The sequence below is a fragment of the Schistocerca americana genome, chromosome 5 (genome assembly GCF_021461395.2).
Source record: "Schistocerca americana isolate TAMUIC-IGC-003095 chromosome 5, iqSchAmer2.1, whole genome shotgun sequence".
Taxonomy (NCBI): domain Eukaryota; kingdom Metazoa; phylum Arthropoda; class Insecta; order Orthoptera; family Acrididae; genus Schistocerca; species Schistocerca americana.
Genome location: NC_060123.1, coordinates 243463112 through 243481909, shown reverse-complemented (window position 1 = coordinate 243481909; position 18798 = coordinate 243463112). Strand labels below are relative to the sequence as shown.

The window sequence follows — 18798 nt, the reverse complement described above, 5'->3', positions numbered from 1 at the left end:
ATTTAAAATTAAGCATACCTTAAAAGATTACTCGTCTCTGGAAGCACTTTTGTTTGTAACCGAGCAGGAAGATCTTGACGTGGTTGAAGTTTTTGGATTCTGTCTGTACATATGGGCTAATTGCAGAAACTACAGTAGAAATGTTGATCCAGTTTTGACAAATAATAGATTGATTCATGAGCAGGGTTCGTGTATATTAATTTAAAATACGCTAACGGAAAAATAATGACAACCTCAAAAAATGAATAATGTGGAGTAGTAAAATTTCAGGAACACATTTTTCTAGGTAATATATTTAAGTGATTTACATTGCAAGAGCACAGATTAATGCAAATAGGATATAAGCCATTGCATTTGTGAAATGCTGGTATGGTACTAACTGGTGTAACTGTCAATATGTTGAATGCAAGCATGAAAATATGCATGCACTGTGTTGTACAGGTGGTGGATGTCAGTTTGTGGGGTGCAGTTTCATGCCTGTTACACTTATTCAGTCAATATAAGGGTGGTTAATGCTGTCTGTCGATGATGCTGGATTGTCGTCCAATGATGTCCCATATGTGCTCGACTGGAGACAGATCCGATGATTGAACTGGTCAAGAGAACATGCCAACACTCTCTAGAGCATGTTGGGTTGCAACACTGGTAGCGAGTGGGCGTTATCATTTTCGGAAACACCCCCTGGAATGTTGTTCATGAATGGCAGCACAACACATCGAATCACCAGACTGACATACAGATTTTCTGTCAGAGTGTGTGAGATAACCACGAGAGTGCTCCTGCTGTCATACAAAATCACTCCAAAGACCATAACTCCATGAGTAGGTTCAGTGTGTATAGGACACAGACAGGTTGATTGGAGACCCTCAACTGGCCTCCTCCTAACCAACACATAGTCAAGCCATCACTGGCACTGAGACAGACCCGGCTTTCATCAGAAAACACAACAGACTTCCACCCTGCCCTCCAATGAGTTCTCACTTGACACCACTGAAGTCGTAAATGGTGGAGGTTTGGGATCAATTGAATGCATGTTACAGGACTACAAGGCATCCTGTTCAGAGCTGTCCTTGAGGTAACCCATTTCCAACAGTTCCTTGGGTCACTGTGCTGCCAACTGCTGCTCAAATTGCTGTTGCAGATGCAGTATGATGCCCCAGAACCATATACTGAATGCGATGATCTTCCTCTCAGTAGTGCCCCATGGCCATCTGGAGCACATTCTTCTTCCAAGCATGCATTCTCGTGACCACTGCTGCCAGCAAATATGTGCAGTGGCTAAATTGCTGACAGGTCTCACTGCAATATCATAGAATGAACATCCAGTTTCTCTTAGCCTTATAACATGACCTCATTCAAACTTAGTGAGGTGGTGATAATAATGGCGCCTTCGTCCCTTGAATGGCATTCTTGACTAACATCAGCTCACCACATCCAATCTCAATGGTAACTGACGCCCACAACCGTTATAGTATGTATTAAAAGCAAATCTGATTTGCTTTCTCACAGTGGCATTACTAGCACCACTCTTATGCAGCAAGCGAGGCGGTGCAGTGGTTAACACACTGGACTCACATTCAGAAGGATGATGGTTCAAACCCGCATCCGACCATCCTGATTTAGGTTTTCTGTGATTTCCCGAAATCGCTTCAGGCAAATGCCGAGATGGTTCCCTTCAAAGGGCACAGCCGACCTCCTTCCCCATACTTCCCTAGTCCGATGGGACCGATGACCTCACTGTTTGGTCCCCTCTAGCGAATTTACCAACCAACCACTGTTATGCGAGCAGCCATTATGTTTCAGATGTAGAAATGTGCCTACCAAGTGCTTTTTAGTGTTGCGATTTTTTTCCCATCAGTGCATTTCATGGAAATTGGCTAAACTATGATTAATTAAATTCCACTGCCACTGTGAAAAAGTTGGCTTTGCCACCTAGTGGTACAGCTGCCATAATTCCAGATAACAGCAAGGCTTGAGCAGTTTCTGAGTCAGGTCTGTTGGCTTAGGGCATGTCTAACAACCAAAATGTCATAGAATTGAATCCTGGTTGAACGACAGACTCCTATCTCTATTTTGTAATCTAGCAAACTCTTCTCAATCATGGTGGAGATTCGCTACAAACGAAACATGCTTCAGATTCTGCATTCAGCGGTAGGTCACCTTTTCCTAGTTCACAACTGGATAGGGCGACGCAATTCGCCAAAGTGCTGTCCAACTGAAAGAACTGCAATAGATTATTATTAACTTACCTGCTCACTGCTGTCTGAACGGAGGGGCTAATCTCAGGAACTATTGTAGGATCCTTGATACTCGTGGCAAATTGGCGGGACCGCCCTGCGAGCAAGTGAGCGGCCATGTATGTTTGTTGTGCAGCTCACATTGTTTGGGAGTTGTGGTCAGGCAGTTTATTCACGCATTTATAGGCAGTATAGTACGCCGGCAACTGGTGTTTGCTGTTTAAATCGTTTATTTACATGAAAGTTATAATACTCAGGTACCTAATCTTCTTCTCCAAGTTTTGATCATAACTCTACACAGTGCTCTGCCAACAAAATTAGCGCTATGACAGACAAGTCATTCTACCTGTGCGAAGTCAGGGCAGGTCGCTAGTATTATTGTGAAATACACCTGAGAACTGTGGGCTGCGTGAATACTTGATTTGGGCTGCATGTGTCCAGCAGGCCACAGTTTGACAACCAATGAACTAGATAAATAAGACTACTTTGACATGAATTATGGTTTTCAAGCACCCAGTTTGCATAAATAACATGATGAATTTCTTGATGGCCCAAGCTGTGATGGACATTAATGACATTAATTGCAACATTAATGACTAAGGGTAGAAATTCGGCTTATGTACTAAAGGATGCTAATACTTTGTTTGAAATAACTTAAAGAAAGGGAAGCAGAAAGGTGGAAGGAGTATATAGAGGGTCTATACAAGGGCGATGTACTTGAGGACAATATTATGGAAATGGAAGAGTATGTAGATGAAGATGAAATGGGAGATACGATACTGCATGAAGAGTTTGACAGAGCACTGAAAGTCCTGAGTCGAAACAAGGCCCCCGGAGTAGACAACATTCCATTAGAACTACTGACAGCCTTGGGAGAGCCAGTCCTGACAAAACTCTACCATTTGGTGAGCAAGATGTATGAGACAGGAGAAGTACCCTCAGACTTCAAGAAGAATATAATAATTCCAATCCCAAAGAAAGCAGGTGTTGACAGATGTGAAAATTAAAGGACTATCAGTTTAATAAGCCACTGCTGCAAAATATTACAACAAATTCCATACAGACGAATGGAAAAACTGGTAGAAACCGACCTCAGGGAAGATCAGTTTGGATTCCATAGAAATGTTGGAACACGTGAGGCAATACTGACCCTACAACTTATCTTAAAAGATAGATTAAGAAAAATAAAACCTATGTTTATAGCATTTGTAGACTTAGAGAAAGTGTTTGACAACCTTGACTGGAATACTCTCCTTCAAATTCTGAAGGTGGCAGGGATAAAATACAGGGAGTGAAAGGCTGTTTACAATTTGTACAGAAACCAGATGGCAGTTATAAGAATCGAGGGACATGAAAGAGAAGCAGTGGTTGTGAAGGGAGTGAGACAGGGTTGTAGCCTCTCCCTGACGTTAGTCAATCTGTATATTGAGCAAGCAGTAAAGGAAACAAAAGAAAAATTCGGTGTAGGTATTAAAAACCATAGAGAAGAAATAAAAACTTTGAGGTTTGCGGATGACATTGTAATTCTGTCAGAGACAGCAAAGGACTTGGAAGAGCAGTTGAACGGAATGGATGGTGTCTTGAAGGGAGGATATAAGATGAACATCAACAAAAGCAAAACGAGGATAATGGAATGTAAACGAATTAAGTCGGGTGATGCTGAGGGAACTAGATTAGGAAATGAGACACTTAAAGTAGTAAAGGAGTTTTGCTATTTGGGGAGCAAAATACCTGATGACGGTCGAAGTAGAGAGGATATAAAATGTAGACTGGCAATGGCAAGGAAAGCGTTTCTGAAGAAGAGAAATATGTTAACATCGAGTATAGATTTAAGGTTCAGGAAGTCGTTTCTGAAAGTATTTGTATGGAGCGTAGCCATGTATGGAAGTGAAACATGGATGATAAATATATTAGGCAAAACTAGAATAGAAGCTTTCGAAATGTGGTGCTACAGAAGAATGCTGAAGATTAGATGGGTAGATCACACAACTAATGAGGAGGTATTGAATAGAATTGGGGAGAAGAGGAGTTTGTGGCACAACTTGACTAGAAGAAGGGATCGGTTGGTAGGACATGTTCTGAGTAATCAAGGGATCACCAATTTAGTATTGAAGCGCAGCGTGGAGAGTAAAAATCGTAGAGGGAGACCAAGAGATGAATACACTACGCAGATTCAGAAAGATGTAGGTTGCAGTAGGTACTCGGAGATGAAGAAGCTTGCACAGGATATTGTAGCGTGGAGAGCTGCACCAAACCAGTCTCAGGACTGTAGACCACAATAACAACAACCAAAAAGTGCCTCAGTGCAAACAAAATTAAATTAAATGAAGATAAAATGCAGAAAATATTATGCTGCCTTGGTGACTATAGACTCATAGCAAATGTTCATAGTTTCAGATCCCTGGAAGCTCAAATGTGTGATTACAGATCAGTACTTATTAACATTGTATCACGCACTATTTCACAACAGCAAGACATATGGATTGCTGCTGTGGAGTTCTCTTTGTAAGTGAAACCTATTGCTCCTAGAAAAAATGGCCGTAAGAGCAATATCTTCCAGCAAGAAATTTGACCACTGTAGAGCCATCTAAAAGCAACTGAGAACAGTGACAATATTTAGCAAGTATGTTTTCAACTCTCTAGTCTGTATAAAAGAAAATCAAGGGTCCTTTTGCAAGGAGAAAGAGATTCACAACTACAACACACGAAATTAGGCCAACATTGATATTCTAAGCTGTCACCTGCGCAAAACACTGGACAGCTTTCCCACGGCAGCCCTGTAGATATTCAAATACTGGATGTTCAAACATTGTCACTGAGGATTTACAGAGGTAGACTGATATATGTGCACAAGCAACAGCACTATATTCTGTAAATGAATTTTCCTCTACAAGTGGAATTGTAGACTAACCATCAAGATGCCATCACATGTGAAACCACAAACTGGGAACTCTTAATAGCTGTAAAGTGTTGTTTATTATCAGTGTTTGTAGTATTAGTGTTGTGAAATGCTTTTTGTCCGTTATTTTACTTTTAGTTGTAGTTTTATATAATCGCTAAGACGTGACAGAATCTGTCCGGTACTGGTCTGTGAATGATGTTGACTTAGTAATAGTAATGGTAATAGCAATGACAGTATATCATTCATGAATTACTTATATCATACATGTATTACTACAATTAAACAATATTCGCTAGGAAAAACAGAAATGGTCTCACTTCTTGATTATATGCTTCAGTTTGCCATGTACTATACGAGATCGAGAAGACGAATTATGTCTTCTTTGAACAGACGAGATCTAAAAATCAACTCGGAATCGTCATATTCTTTAAAGTAATTGAGGTGGTGTATCATTCCGACAAATAATTCTGACAAAATCTCATCAGCACTGTCTGATTGATCACTATTCGTGCCATCGTGAAAACTTAGTCTGCATTTAAACTCGCTAAATGGCCCGACATTTCAGGTTAAGCTATCTCATGCTTATACTCTAGTTAGGCGTTATTCTGGGTTGGTACAACTCGTTTTCCGCTCTGTTCCAGGAATAGGGCTTAACCGACTGCCAACCAGATTTTTTAGAATCGGCAATGTGAATGCTGCTTTGCCGTTAAAAACTCTGTCACACCACACGACCATTTGATTTTCATTGCATTACTAATTTCTTACATCTAATATTCCAACCTTTCGCATAACGCATGGTGTTTGATTAGATACTAGGCTAAACGAAGCGACGTTGTGTTGAAAATCCGTCAAATGCGTAATCATACATGCCTACTCATGACAGTGACATTGCCTCGGTCCCGTTGCCGTCCACTGTGAATCGACTATTAACCGTCATGCTCCCTCGCCATTTATATGTCCTGAAACAGATCCTGGTCGTCACATATTGTGATATGTAATGGTATGGTTATGCAAGACCAAAAAATGCTTGGAAGCACAAAGAAAATTAAAGTACTTCAGTCGATGTTGCTGTAAGATAACTAGTCTCTTTGGTAACATCCTTGGTAGCACCGTCTCGTATGTGTATTATCATTGTATTCTTCCGGTTTTAATACGTGGTAGTTGAGGGATGTGGAAGGTAATGAATTTGGATTTGCTATATTGTAAAGCATTGATTACAGCAGTTTGTTATTGAATATATGGTGTGAAGTTTTTGTTAATTAATTGTGAACTTTCTTGTTTTTTTTCAGGTGCCGGTGGGGTTAATGAAATATAAACAGTTTGTCGTAGATTGATCGTTTAAATGTTTGAAAAAGAAATGCTGTACATAATATGAATTATGTAAATTTTGAATTATTGTGTAAGTTTTTTTTTGTAATACATACAAAACCTTCCTTGAAAAAATGCTCCCTTACAGACTTGTATTATACGAGTTGTTGAATGAATAGGAAGGAATATTATTTCCGGTAAAAGAAACTAAGGCATGCTTTTTCGTGGTTCTTTTGTTACGGTTTTGTTGGAAAAGTGCTTAATCAAGAGGTTAGTAGCTAATACAATGTTTCAATTTGAGAGATCCATACTGCCGAAGTGACGTCACTTGTCCTTGAGTGGACCAAGGTGCGCGTTGCTTATGCGCGAGAGTTGGGAAGCCATTTTGACGGGTTTCGTATTCGCTGTAAAAGACACAAATAGGTTTACAATAAAATGAGTTAATACTTATTTGGTCAAGCACCTATCTAACATCCGTTCGTAGTAGCTTGTTTTAGAGTATAAAATTATAGGATCCGTTACAGAATAAATATAGTGCTGTTCTTCGGAAACGGGCGCGGGGAACTTGGCCGTTGGGGAATGTTGGAGTACGTATATATGTAAAACGATGAAGTTCTAGAAGATAATAGTTATTTAAGTTAGATGCTGCGTAAACGTTATGAAGCTAACGGTTTAGTGATACGTAATGCGTAAGTTCATCATATAGAGCATGAGACAAAATTCGACTTTCTACTTTTTTTCAGGTTTTACGGAAGAGAGTATCACTCGTTGAAGAAAATAGATTCTTTATGACCATATATTGCGCTATGGTAAGTAACTTTTTAATACTCCATGTAAATTGCAAATTTATGCAGGTCTTCCGATAGATGGCGGAAGCTTTGTAGATTACGTCATAAGGTCTTCCATTTTTTTATTTTGGAATACAGCTTACTTTTTTCCTGTGTGTTTCGACATAAACATTCGGGCGACAACAGTTTATTTAAAAAGTAGCGTAAACTTCAAAATGGACATTGTATTTATTTATTTTACTTAGCGACAAACATTATTTTAATTCTCGTGCGTGCGTATGTCGTATAAACCAAAGGCTTTTTTACTTTTATTGTGCCGAACTTTGCTGACGTTTTGCGCAGTGTTTGCTTTAATAATCGTTTTAGGAATATACCGGCGTTCAGAATCAGGTTTTGTTTTCGTACCTTGCATCTCATGTGTTGATCCACATTCGTCTCTGATACTAAAATGCGACTAATATCAGGTCTAGCACATTAGGATTCCAGAACGTTGACTATGCCTGCTAGCAATGGTTTGTCTGAGCAACGTGGTTAATGCTTTTGTAGCTTCTACACGAGGAATAATTCCTTTCTTTCTGTCGTTCCTTTTGCAACTGTTAATCAACTACCAACTTCATACTGCCGGTGGATATCATTTTTAACATCGGCTTGCACCTCTATGAAATATGGGTGTAGAAATAATTCGCTTTGTGGGTTGTAACAGTAGATTTTTCTGAACTTTTCGTGTATATATAAAAACACCTAATAGAACTATGAAATAAAGCTTCGAAAATAATGAGTCTTCAATATATCTACCTGATGAGTTAGTGTGTGTTCATATTCTTTAGTCAAATGTTTAGATTGTGAACGCGTGGCCAAAAAGCTATTTAGATAAGAGTTTTAACTCCTGTTACAGCACTAAAGCGGTGTTACAGCACTAAAGCGGCCAGTATAGCTTTGCGCTGACGTTACTTCTAAAGTGGGATAGTTGGAGGTACTTGTAAATATGGAACTAACGTGAAAGTAGGAACGCCAGTTTGATGCACATGAAATGTGAATAATATCGGATTAATTGCTAGATGTCTCTATCGACCTTTCTCAGAGCTGTGTGTTATATTTATTTTATTTTTTCCCCCTCATCTGTCGTCATACCTTTTCAGGAAAATGATACTGATTAAATGTTTTGAGTGAAACCCAGTTTCTTGCATAAAGATTTTTAAAAAATCTTAATTAGATATGAATAGCTCATTGGTGATGTTATGGATGTTTGGTAACAACTTGTCAGTGAATTTAATAACTTGTTAGAGGGTTATCTTGCTTTTAACTTTCTGTTAAGCCGTGCTTAAATGATGCATTGGAACTATGTTGAGAGCTGTTTGACAACCAGTTTGCTACAAAACTATTAAGCATTGCTGTATGAACCTTTGTGTGCAGTGATATTTTTGTTGTCCCACTTCTCTGACTGGTAATGGGCAAAACACTTGTTTGAAGTGTAGGCTTTAGCTTGCAGTGGAAGTCAGATGTGAGTAGTTAACAAAGCAGACAGGAATATAATAGGAACTTTTGAGGTATGGTATAACAGAAGAGCACGAAGATACATTAGGTGACTTGTGAAGACCGGTTACATTGAATTGAGGAGGAAAGAGTTTGTCATAATTTGACTAAAATAAGGTTTAGGTTGATAGGACTAATTGATAATCAAGAATAATTTGATAATGGATGGAAGGGTCAGCATTGTAGAAGAGTAGACTAGTACAGATAGCGGAATTGAAAAAGTCATTGGTATATTATGAGATATACCTTTTCAGTATCTTGGTTTTTGAAATTACCAGATGTATTCCAGTTTTTGCTGAAGGAGATGTGTTGGGGTATGCCCTTCATAGGGTCATATCTGAATAGATTGATTTTTTGTTTATTTGGCCCAATATTTCCTTTACATTGAAAGGGCTGTCTTTGCCCTAATCACTAGTTTGAACAGAATATTCACTTGGTAACTAGGCTGTAACTCCCCATCTGATTTCACATTTATGTATTTGCTATTGGCATGAATACAGGACACATTATTTTAACATAATTTCACATATGTTAATAATTAAGAATTGTGCTGTTTAAGGGGTGGGATCCACATAGAATATAAACACTAATAATAATAATGATAACAACAGTCCACATACTACCATTTGGCAATCTTATTTCACAGATATGTTCATCCAGAAGGCACATGCTACTAGTCTATTATGCTATACAGCATTTGTAGACCAAAATTTTGTAATTTACAATTGTGCAGTGCACTAATATACAACACCCACTTCACTACTGTACTTGGTATTAGAACCACATGATTTCTCTTTTGTCTGGATGGTTAGTCCCAGCTTGCTGAGGAGCAACTCAGGATTCGCAGGGGTGTAGAGATTGGGAAATTGTTGTCAGGGTCTAAGGAAATCTGTACTAGTTCTCCCCAAGGGTCATCTCTTCACTGCTTTCAGCAGGTTATTGTAGGTGGATGTTCTGATGTGGCATGTCGTATCATTATGTATGGCCTCTTCTTGGTTATCTTGTAACATTGTAGACATTACAGTTCATAATGTGATATTTTAGCCGTCAGAAAGTTCAGCTTACGCCACAGTTTCCTTATTATATCATAGACCATTGCATTACCAAATGCATTTCATACTGGTCTGTAACACCTTGTCTAATGGCACATTCCCAGAGGATGTTATTTGGGTCAGTGATCTCCTTTGACAATTAAACGTAATTATATTTGTGAGATGTATGTAGTTCCAAAACGTGAACTTCTCTCACTACTTAAACTTTTCAGTTACTGTAGCCGACCTACTTCTGTCTAGTTAACTTTCCAACCAACAGCCAAACTATAATGGTCAGACAATGGTTGGGTAACCACACAATGTATAGTAACTGAAATCTGAAATGTCAAAGTGAGTACAAGGAAAAGTTCCTTTTGTTTTAGAGTTAATTCTCATTGAACTTCATTTGAGAATATGGAAATAGATTCATTAAAGGGAGGGGGTGGGATAAATATTTTCCCAACATCATTGGTTAGTTTAAGACACCTATTGTTTGTTGAAGGTGTGAACAAGCTCCATAGAATGCTGTGTGGACTGCATAACATAGTGTGTGCAGGTCATATAACAATGTGCACTAATTGCGTGTTTCGACGCACTGACATGCACGGCCTTTGTTTTGCCATTGTGTGAAAGTTGAAACAATTTGTGCAGTTAATGAAAGCTGCTGCCTTGTTATGTTTTAGATCTATTTGGCTATGACTTGTAGCATATTATTGGGAGTTGTGGCTTGGCTCTGTGGTAAAGTTCCAGACTACAGATCCATACTCCATTTGATCCCAGATCAGTCCTAGCATTTTTGATGTTACTTTTCTCTTCTGGCTCTCTTCCTTCTGGAATCTGTATTAAACTGTAGGTTCCACTGTAACTAGGTGCTCAATTTGGTTTAAACTTCTAAGGAAGGCAACAGGATACCACTTCTAATAGGACCACACTTTGTAAAATGCAGCTATGGCTTTCAAACTAATTTTCAGGTTGAAGATGGCTTAGATTGTGTGTGTTATTACTTACGTATTGGCAGTAATTTTGTTGTTTGTAGAACTAAGGTCAAAATTGTGCCTAATTTAGGGGCCTAGATGATAAATGATCCTGACTGTGCTATGAGTTGTCTAGTAAGACTGGTAGCAGTGCAATTTGAAGAAGTGTCTGTGGAAAGAGTGGGACATACTTTCTTGTATGTGTTTGTTACTTCGTTTGGTTTATGAGAGAAGCTGTCATATGGTAACTCTGTTTAAAGGAAATTGTTACTTCAACAGTGGTTTTGGACAGTTACTTCACAGGTGAAGGTATAACAAATTTAACCTTCACCACATACAATTGGAATTTTGTTTATAGCAACCATCCCTAAAGGGGATGTGCAGTGAAACAATATCTTCAACTACAATCTCGGTCGTGGTATTTCCATTTTACGTCTTTATAAACGTAACTGTATTAATATAGCTTAAGATATGTATTTACAATGAACATAAATTAATAGTATTGAAATTCAGCTGTAGGTTTGTTATTTGTCTGGTAATACCTTGCAGTGCTTTGAATGCTTGGAGAAATTAATGATCAAATTACAGAAGATGTCAATAAAATTTTATTTCTATTGCTTCTCAAATTTAGAGTTTAGTCATCTGAAAATTTTCTTCAGAAAAATCTGATGATTGTACTTGTTGAATAACTATGGAATGTAGTACCAATCACCATTAAACTCCTGATTCTCTTAATGACTCAAACTCCCATATATAAAACAGCTTCAAACATCTAATTACTGACGTGTCTTTATGTGTTCAAATATTTGACGTTAAGCATGTAAGTGTGAAAAGTTGGAAAAGGTTTGAAATTATGTTTAAAGTTTGTTGAATGTCATGAAGCGCTCTAGTTCTCAAATACTGGCTGAATATTGTGTGGTAATTTGCATACCATGAATTATGCAGTATCAAGAGGTATAGTTTATAACTCAAAATACTAGCCCTACTATGTTAAACCTGTAACATAAGACTGTAGGCTACCTCTTAATAAGTAGATTATGGCAGCATTTTGAATTTGGTTAGTTTTATGGAATAGGCTACTGAAAATAAAATTTTTTTGTCTGTAAGCCGTTAGATAGGCAACCTGCAACTGAGATTGGGTTATTGTACCTCGGATTAGTCACCAAGTAATACTGATAGTTATCTAGTTGATGTACACTATTTATTCTTTTCAGTGCAGCAGTTGAGCTAGTTTTATGTAAATTGATTGATAATGCAGCTGCACTTAAATGGAGTAATAAAAAAGGTGGTAATGAAATATGGAGAGGGGAAATAATAGCAAGAGTTGTGTACTACACAGTGAGTCAGCATGCTGATGGGACTAGTTCTAAGGAAAATAGGTGAAGTTTGAGAGGACATCACCAGTCAAGTTCAGTATAGAACGTTGAATGTCACACAAATACATAGAAATTTAAGGTGATTGCTGCTGACTTATCTAATTTTCGGAGTAGAAAACTTCTTGCAGTGCTAGATCAAAAGTGCTTGCATGCCCATTAACAAACAACATATTTGATAACTTAGTGGACACCTCTCCCTCCCTCCCTCCCTCCCCCTATCCTTCCTGTCCCCCATTTACATTTATTTACCCTTACACGCTGTTCCAGTATCTCGCACTGTTCAAATTCAGATAACGCTAATGGCTATGCTACAGGATCAGGTGAAATGTACTTCTTGTCTGATTTTTTAAATACATAGCCAAGCCATTTGCTCAGCAAACTGCTTAACTTTGTTAGTGATTGTTGAAGTTTTTTGCATAGAGCTTACTGTAATGCCCCAAATGTTTTCAAGGGGGTTCAGCATTGTATGGAGGGCAGGTGGTCTAACTTCCTGATGCAGTTGCATAATTGTCATACTGACAGTGAGATACTGTGGTTTGTCTTTCAGTACTAAGCTTGAACTTACTTGCAAAAGTGACAGAATATGGACTGAAACATTTCCGGTGCTTGTTGTGCAAGCTAGTTAGTGTAGGAAGACCAAGTGCTCTCCTTGGTGCACCATCCGCCTCCGTAGCGTAGCAGCGGTAGCGTTTCCGCCTGCCATGCAGGGGGCCTGGGTTTGATTGCCAGCAGGGCACTGGGTATTGTGTGACCTTCATGATCATTTTCATCATCATTGACCCGTAAGTCGCCGAAAATGGCGTCAATTGAAAGACTTGCAATACGGCAGCCTCCTGGCCAAACAATGCCATACTATCATTTTCATTTGTTTTCATGTAAACTGTTAAAAAATAGATTTCTTCTGTATTTCTTAAACTAGTTGAAAGTTCTCATATTTTAATTCTGGTTTTTGACACAGTGTACAGTTTGCTGTAAAATACACGATCAATAACTAGACAGGGAAGTGTTTTTTCAGATTAACATTTAGGAGAAGGTACTCTAAGTAAAACTGGAAAATGAAGTTTCTCTTGGTAGGTCAGAGTGAAGTTCTTGGAAATAGGCACTGATTTGATGATGTACTATTATTTTTTATGAGAATTGTTGGTGGGCAGTATAGTAAGTTATCAGAAAACTGTGATATTTAAAAAGAGAAATGAAATAATCGTCTGGCATTGTTGGCTGGTAGACTGTCTGGGATGGTTTGGCTGCCTGGTACAAGTGTTTTTATGTAACAATACTTGATCAGTTTGCATGCTGATAAAGATGATGTGAAATTGTTAAGACAAAACACACATCCAGTGCCAGAGTGCAGAAACTATCTGAGCCAGTTGGGAGTTGAACATGGCGCCCGCAATCTAGAGGCTATCCACTGGTTAACAAGCTACCAACTTTAAAAACAGATATAGTTACAAGAAATTTAGGACCTCTGATGCATGTAATTTTCATCTCTTTTTAGATCTTCTGGTTTTCTTGATGTGTATAACAAGTATGATTTACACTACTTTATTTTCCACCACTTCTGTATCCTCTACCACTGATTATTTTTTTCCTTTGATTGTTCTGTAAAAAATGTAATCTGGCCATCATTTCCAAGAACTTGGGTGGAGAACAACAAACGGGAATATTTTCCGGTTTTCGAGTATTTTCCCAGCTAACAATCAGAGTATGAGATGTTGTAATCAGACCTATGTTTTCCCAGGAAGATAAATTGCTGAGGCTTATAGAAATTTGGCGATAATGTTCTTAAATAGTATTTTTTTTTTTTAAAAAAAGTGCTCTTTATTTAAATTGCTGTGTTTTTTTGCAGTCTAGTAGGACTTTCAGAATAGTACGTTGTTCGTGGAATTATTGCTACCTAGAAATATTTTTTTTTCCATCCCATCAGCAAATAAAAAAGATTATTAAACATTTTCAGCATATTTTTGTCCTTAAGGGGCTGCAGATGGGTTGAAATCCAGAAATTCTCAATTTTTGTTGATCTTAATCTAAGAAATTTCCACTGTCCAATGATACTATAATACGTATGCATTAATACATATATATTATTGCCATAATTCTCGTTTATTCATTCATCTAAACAAAACAGTGTAGATGTGACAATGTACAATTTCAGTTCTCAGGCTGAAACTTGATTTTTGAATTGCTTCTTGGACACAAGGGACTTTTTGTATGGCTACACTGCGCAGATGCCTCTGCAAGCACATCATCATCTTCTGATATTCATTTCTTACTTTTTCCAATTTTGTTTGTGTAAGTTTTAAAGTATGGAGTTAGTTTGTTTTGTGTGCACTGGGAATTTTCTGCAGTGTACTGGGAATTTGTTAATTTTGTTATTATATAATTGAGTTTATTACAAATATATAAGCCTTGGATAGAAATTGCTGAAAATTTAAAAAATAAAACCACATGCAGAACTTCAGTGTTGGAGTTCCCGGAATGAATTAAAGTACTTAGAGCAATGTAGTACATTTGAAGAAGAATGTAGTGAAGGTAACGTAAATGTAGTAACTGATATGGATATATTGTGAGAAGTATTTTTAAATATCACAGTTTGTGAACAGTGTGCTGAGTGTGATCTAACACTTCAAACTGAAAGAAGTGTTGGACTGGTTACTATATTAAAGTTTTCATGTAACATTAGTACTACGTTCTGCGATTCCTCTGTTTCTCTGAAGTATGATAATAGATAATGAAGGGTTTATGACAAATATTTGGTTTATGTACCGAGGGCAATTGGTAAATATGCAGCTGATGGTGCAGTGCTGTCTGGCCTAGTGAATTTCCCCCTCCACACCTTAGATTTGCAAAATGCTATCTAAAAACATACACACACCGTAAATGAGTTAAGTAAATTGATCACGAATTGCGATTCGTACAAGTATTGATGGAAAATGGGAAATTATAAACTTTGACAGCCAGTGGGTGGATGTGTGACACTGCAGCACAGTTTCATCATGCAGCTGGCAAGGGTAGTAAACAGGGGAAATGTCGATACCAGGTCTTAGCAAATTTCATTCCGTATATTCTGTTGCATGGTAACTATGCTTCAGGACAGGCATGTATGATGTCAACACAGGTCAACCTAGAGAGGCAATAGAATGAGAGGACCGTGCAGTTGTCAGAGGCAATCAGAGCCCCAGATTCCTTGTCATCCTCAGTCCATCATGCAGCTGGCACTTCAGTGACCACAAGGACCATTAACAGACAGCTCACTGAATGGGAGCTAAGCTCATGATGTTCCTTGTGCTGACTACCACTGGCTTATATACCTCAACAAGCCCATTTGCTTTGGTATCCAGCGCATTAGACATGGAATCTCATTGATTGGAGTAGAAGTGTCTTAAGTGGTGAGTCCCACTTCGAAATGAGCCCAGGCCGACTGCCGAAGACGTGTCTGGAGAAGCCCTGGACAGCGATGGGATACCAACCTGTTTGTCACTGACCTTAAGGCCTGACCACTAGGAGTGGTTGGTGGTCAGGGGTGCATTTGACTTTGCCAGGACCCCCTTTGTCTTCCACGGCATCCTTAGAGCACAGTGGCATGTTGATGATATTCTACACTGTTTTTTTTTCCCACGCCAAGCCATCAAGGGCTTCCAATTCAGTAAAATAATGCCTGTTTCTACAGTTTGTCTGCATGCTTGTCAAATACTTCGTTGGCCTGCAAGGTCACTAGATCTCTACTCAATTGCGAATGTTTGAAGCATTATGGACAGGACTCTCCAACCAGCTCACAATTTCGACGATCTAACACGCCAGTTGAACAGAATTTGGCACAATTGCTCTCAGGATGACCTCCAGTAACTACCAGTCAATACCAAGCTGAATAACTGCTTGTGTAAGGGACTGAGGTGGACTGACACTTTGACTTGCTCACTTTTTGAAGCAGTGCAACCTGGAAGTTGCAGGGGTTCTCAAGATTTCCAAGAATATGAATGATTGGAGGTAAGATTTGTCAATTATTTATGACGTGGGAATTTAAAAGCTTTCAAAAGCAGTTCAGGAAGAGAAGCCATATTCCGAAAATGTAACTATCAATTATTTGGAGTGCATAGACCACCTATGAAGATGAATGGGTACAAGGCTGTAATGACTGGAAACCACATTCTAGGGAAAGAAATTGAAAGATGACAGAGGATTTGGTGTTAAGAATAGACTTGCAGAGAATTCAAAATTATTATGGCATGGCCATTGGGCAAAATCTTAATAGTGTAGAAGAAAAGAGAAGAGCTGTATGGGCAGTTTTTTGTTTCACCTCTCTTCAACGGACAAACTAATTCATGGTGTGTGCCCTCCAGAAAGTGACTCAGGGTGTAAATACAACAAAGCTCAGCAAAATTGTGAGAAATTTACTCACAAACCAGCTGTCCTTTTGCTATATTGAAGGTTTTGAAAGAAACTTTCAGAGATTCGTCAGATGTAAAGCTGTGTCTTCACAGCTGCACCCAGATTCCTGGATGAGTCTTCAGCAGTGTAATCTGGGCTAGAATACATAAGACAGTGTTAGTGTCTGTGATGCTGTGGCAACTTTCAGTGAAGGACATATTGCAAGGTATGAATTTCTGAAAAGACTGCTACAAGCTGTTGGTGAAACAGATGTTAAATTTAGATGAAGAAAGACTAATGGCATCAGAGAACTGTTAGAGACCTTGAAACAAGTGATAGAACAAGACGACTGTGGAAAAAGAAATTTCAAGATGATACAGAAGATGCATTGACAACTTAGAATGGCTGTTTCCCTCAAGTTGTTTTTGTTAAGAGTGAAGTGCACCTTTTTCAGCTCCTGTTTGCCAGAATTTGTTAAGAATTACAGGATATACTTATTAGAATACTGTGCATGTTTTAACATGGGGGTTTTCTTATTTTGTAAATAACAGAGAAGTTAGAACCTTACATACATTAGAAAAATTTAGATAGTTTTTATTTTGGTGTCTACTTTTTACAAAAATAGTTACCTTGAAAACTAATAAATATTTGTAGAAATCCCTCTGTTAAAGTGGTTTGAAACATGTAAGCTACAAGCTGGCAAGTGATCTCAAATATTTTCTGAGAAGAGGTGTCTTTTATACGAATAAACTTTAAATTAAGAAAGGAATTTTCCAACCTGTCTGGAGCCATCAAAGGGGGTACTACTAAAGCAACATGATCCAGGCAGCTGTTTGATAGTAGTTACTGTTCATATCATCCATTCTTGCTTGTAGAAGCTGTGTGTTTTCAAAAGTATTCCATACATATGTGCAGAATTTCTCGTTTCTGCATACATGTTTAGTACGAGCTACAGTTTGCTAGTATTTTATAAAGAAATCAATTTAGTTACTTTGTGAAAATTTTCAGGTATACTCTTGCTTGTATCTTCAGTAATAAGGCCACAGCAAATGCTGAGCACAGAAAGCAGAAATTTTTCTGCTTGTTCAGTGCTAACGAAATATGGATATGTTTTGGTGCAGTTAAATTATAATAGGACAATGAAAAAAGCCCAGGAGAGGAAACCACTAGTAGTATGAAAAGGATGGACTGCTACTCATTACATAGAGGTGGCTTGGAGTCGCAGATAGGCACAATGAAATGTCTGCTCAACATTTAAGATTCCAGGCGGAAAGGTCCTTCTTTAAATGGAGAAAGAGCAAGCGCGCGCGCGCGCACACACACACACACACACACACACACACACACACACACACACACACACACACAGGAGGGGGGGCAGCAGGAGAGTTAAGTTCCCTGCCCTCGCTAGCTGTGGTGAATTTGCCCTGTGTGTGTGTGTGTGTGTGTGTGTGTGTGTGTGTGTGTGTGTGTGTGTGTGTGTGTGTGTGTTACCTATTTAAGGACGGCATCTTTTTAAGCTAAAAGTTTAAATATTCGGTAGTCATTTTCATCATGCCTGTCTCTGATTCAATGTCTCTTCTATGTGGTGAGTAGCAATATGGCCTTTTCATTTATTATGATTAGTATATTTTGCTAAAAGTGTGGAAACATAGGTTGTAAATGGGGATCATTCGGCGCAGTTGAACATCTCTATATGGTGTAGTGTTAAAATAAACTATGAAACGTATTTAAAATAATTCTCTCGCATGAAAGGCCTCATGTACTGTGATTACAAATGCATTTGTTGTGTCTTTGTGAGTAGAATAATTGACCAAAGCCCCAGTTTGGGCAGATAACACTTCATTGTGCGAAATGGTTTAATTCAGTAACAATAGTTTCCGTTTCAGTATTGTGGTCATTTACTTGCAGTTTGTCTTGTTCATGTGGTTTAAGTGTATAACTCGATATCATTTTAGTGTACTATTTGCACTAACCGCAGTGGGAGTGCTGTCTTTGTGTTTGTTCTCTCTAGATATAACTGTTCTGGATGCATACTCCACTTATTGGACTTAGTCACTGCATTGCACAGTCTAGAAATTGTGTGTTTGCTAATATTTTCTTGAATGTTTGTATGAAATTTTTGAATGTATCTCACAATGGAAACTCTAGGTAGGAACACCAACAATTTGGAAAAAGAGATTGCTACTTACTGTAAATATATTGCTACTTACTTGGTTGTGCTGCACCAGAACCTACTTGTATATTCCAACATTTGGAAATAACCGTATTTTCTGTTGTTTAT

General features: G+C 38.3%; 1 protein-coding gene across 2 annotated transcripts in view; it reads left to right on the top strand.

Annotated features, from left to right (window-relative positions):
* The first annotated feature begins 6276 nt into the window (after positions 1-6276).
* The window catches only part of LOC124615708 (titin-like), a 108638-nt gene continuing 96116 nt past the window's right edge, over positions 6277-18798 (top strand). The window contains exons 1-3 of one of the 2 annotated variants that reach the window (XM_047143752.1): positions 6277-6316; positions 6429-6538; positions 7191-7256. In XM_047143752.1, the coding sequence (XP_046999708.1) occupies positions 7236-7256 (21 nt within the window). In that variant the 5' untranslated portion in view covers positions 6277-6316; positions 6429-6538; positions 7191-7235. Of the gene's footprint in view, positions 6317-6428; positions 6539-6705; positions 7035-7190; positions 7257-18798 lie in introns of those variants that run through there. The other variant, XM_047143753.1, reaches the window with a different exon arrangement.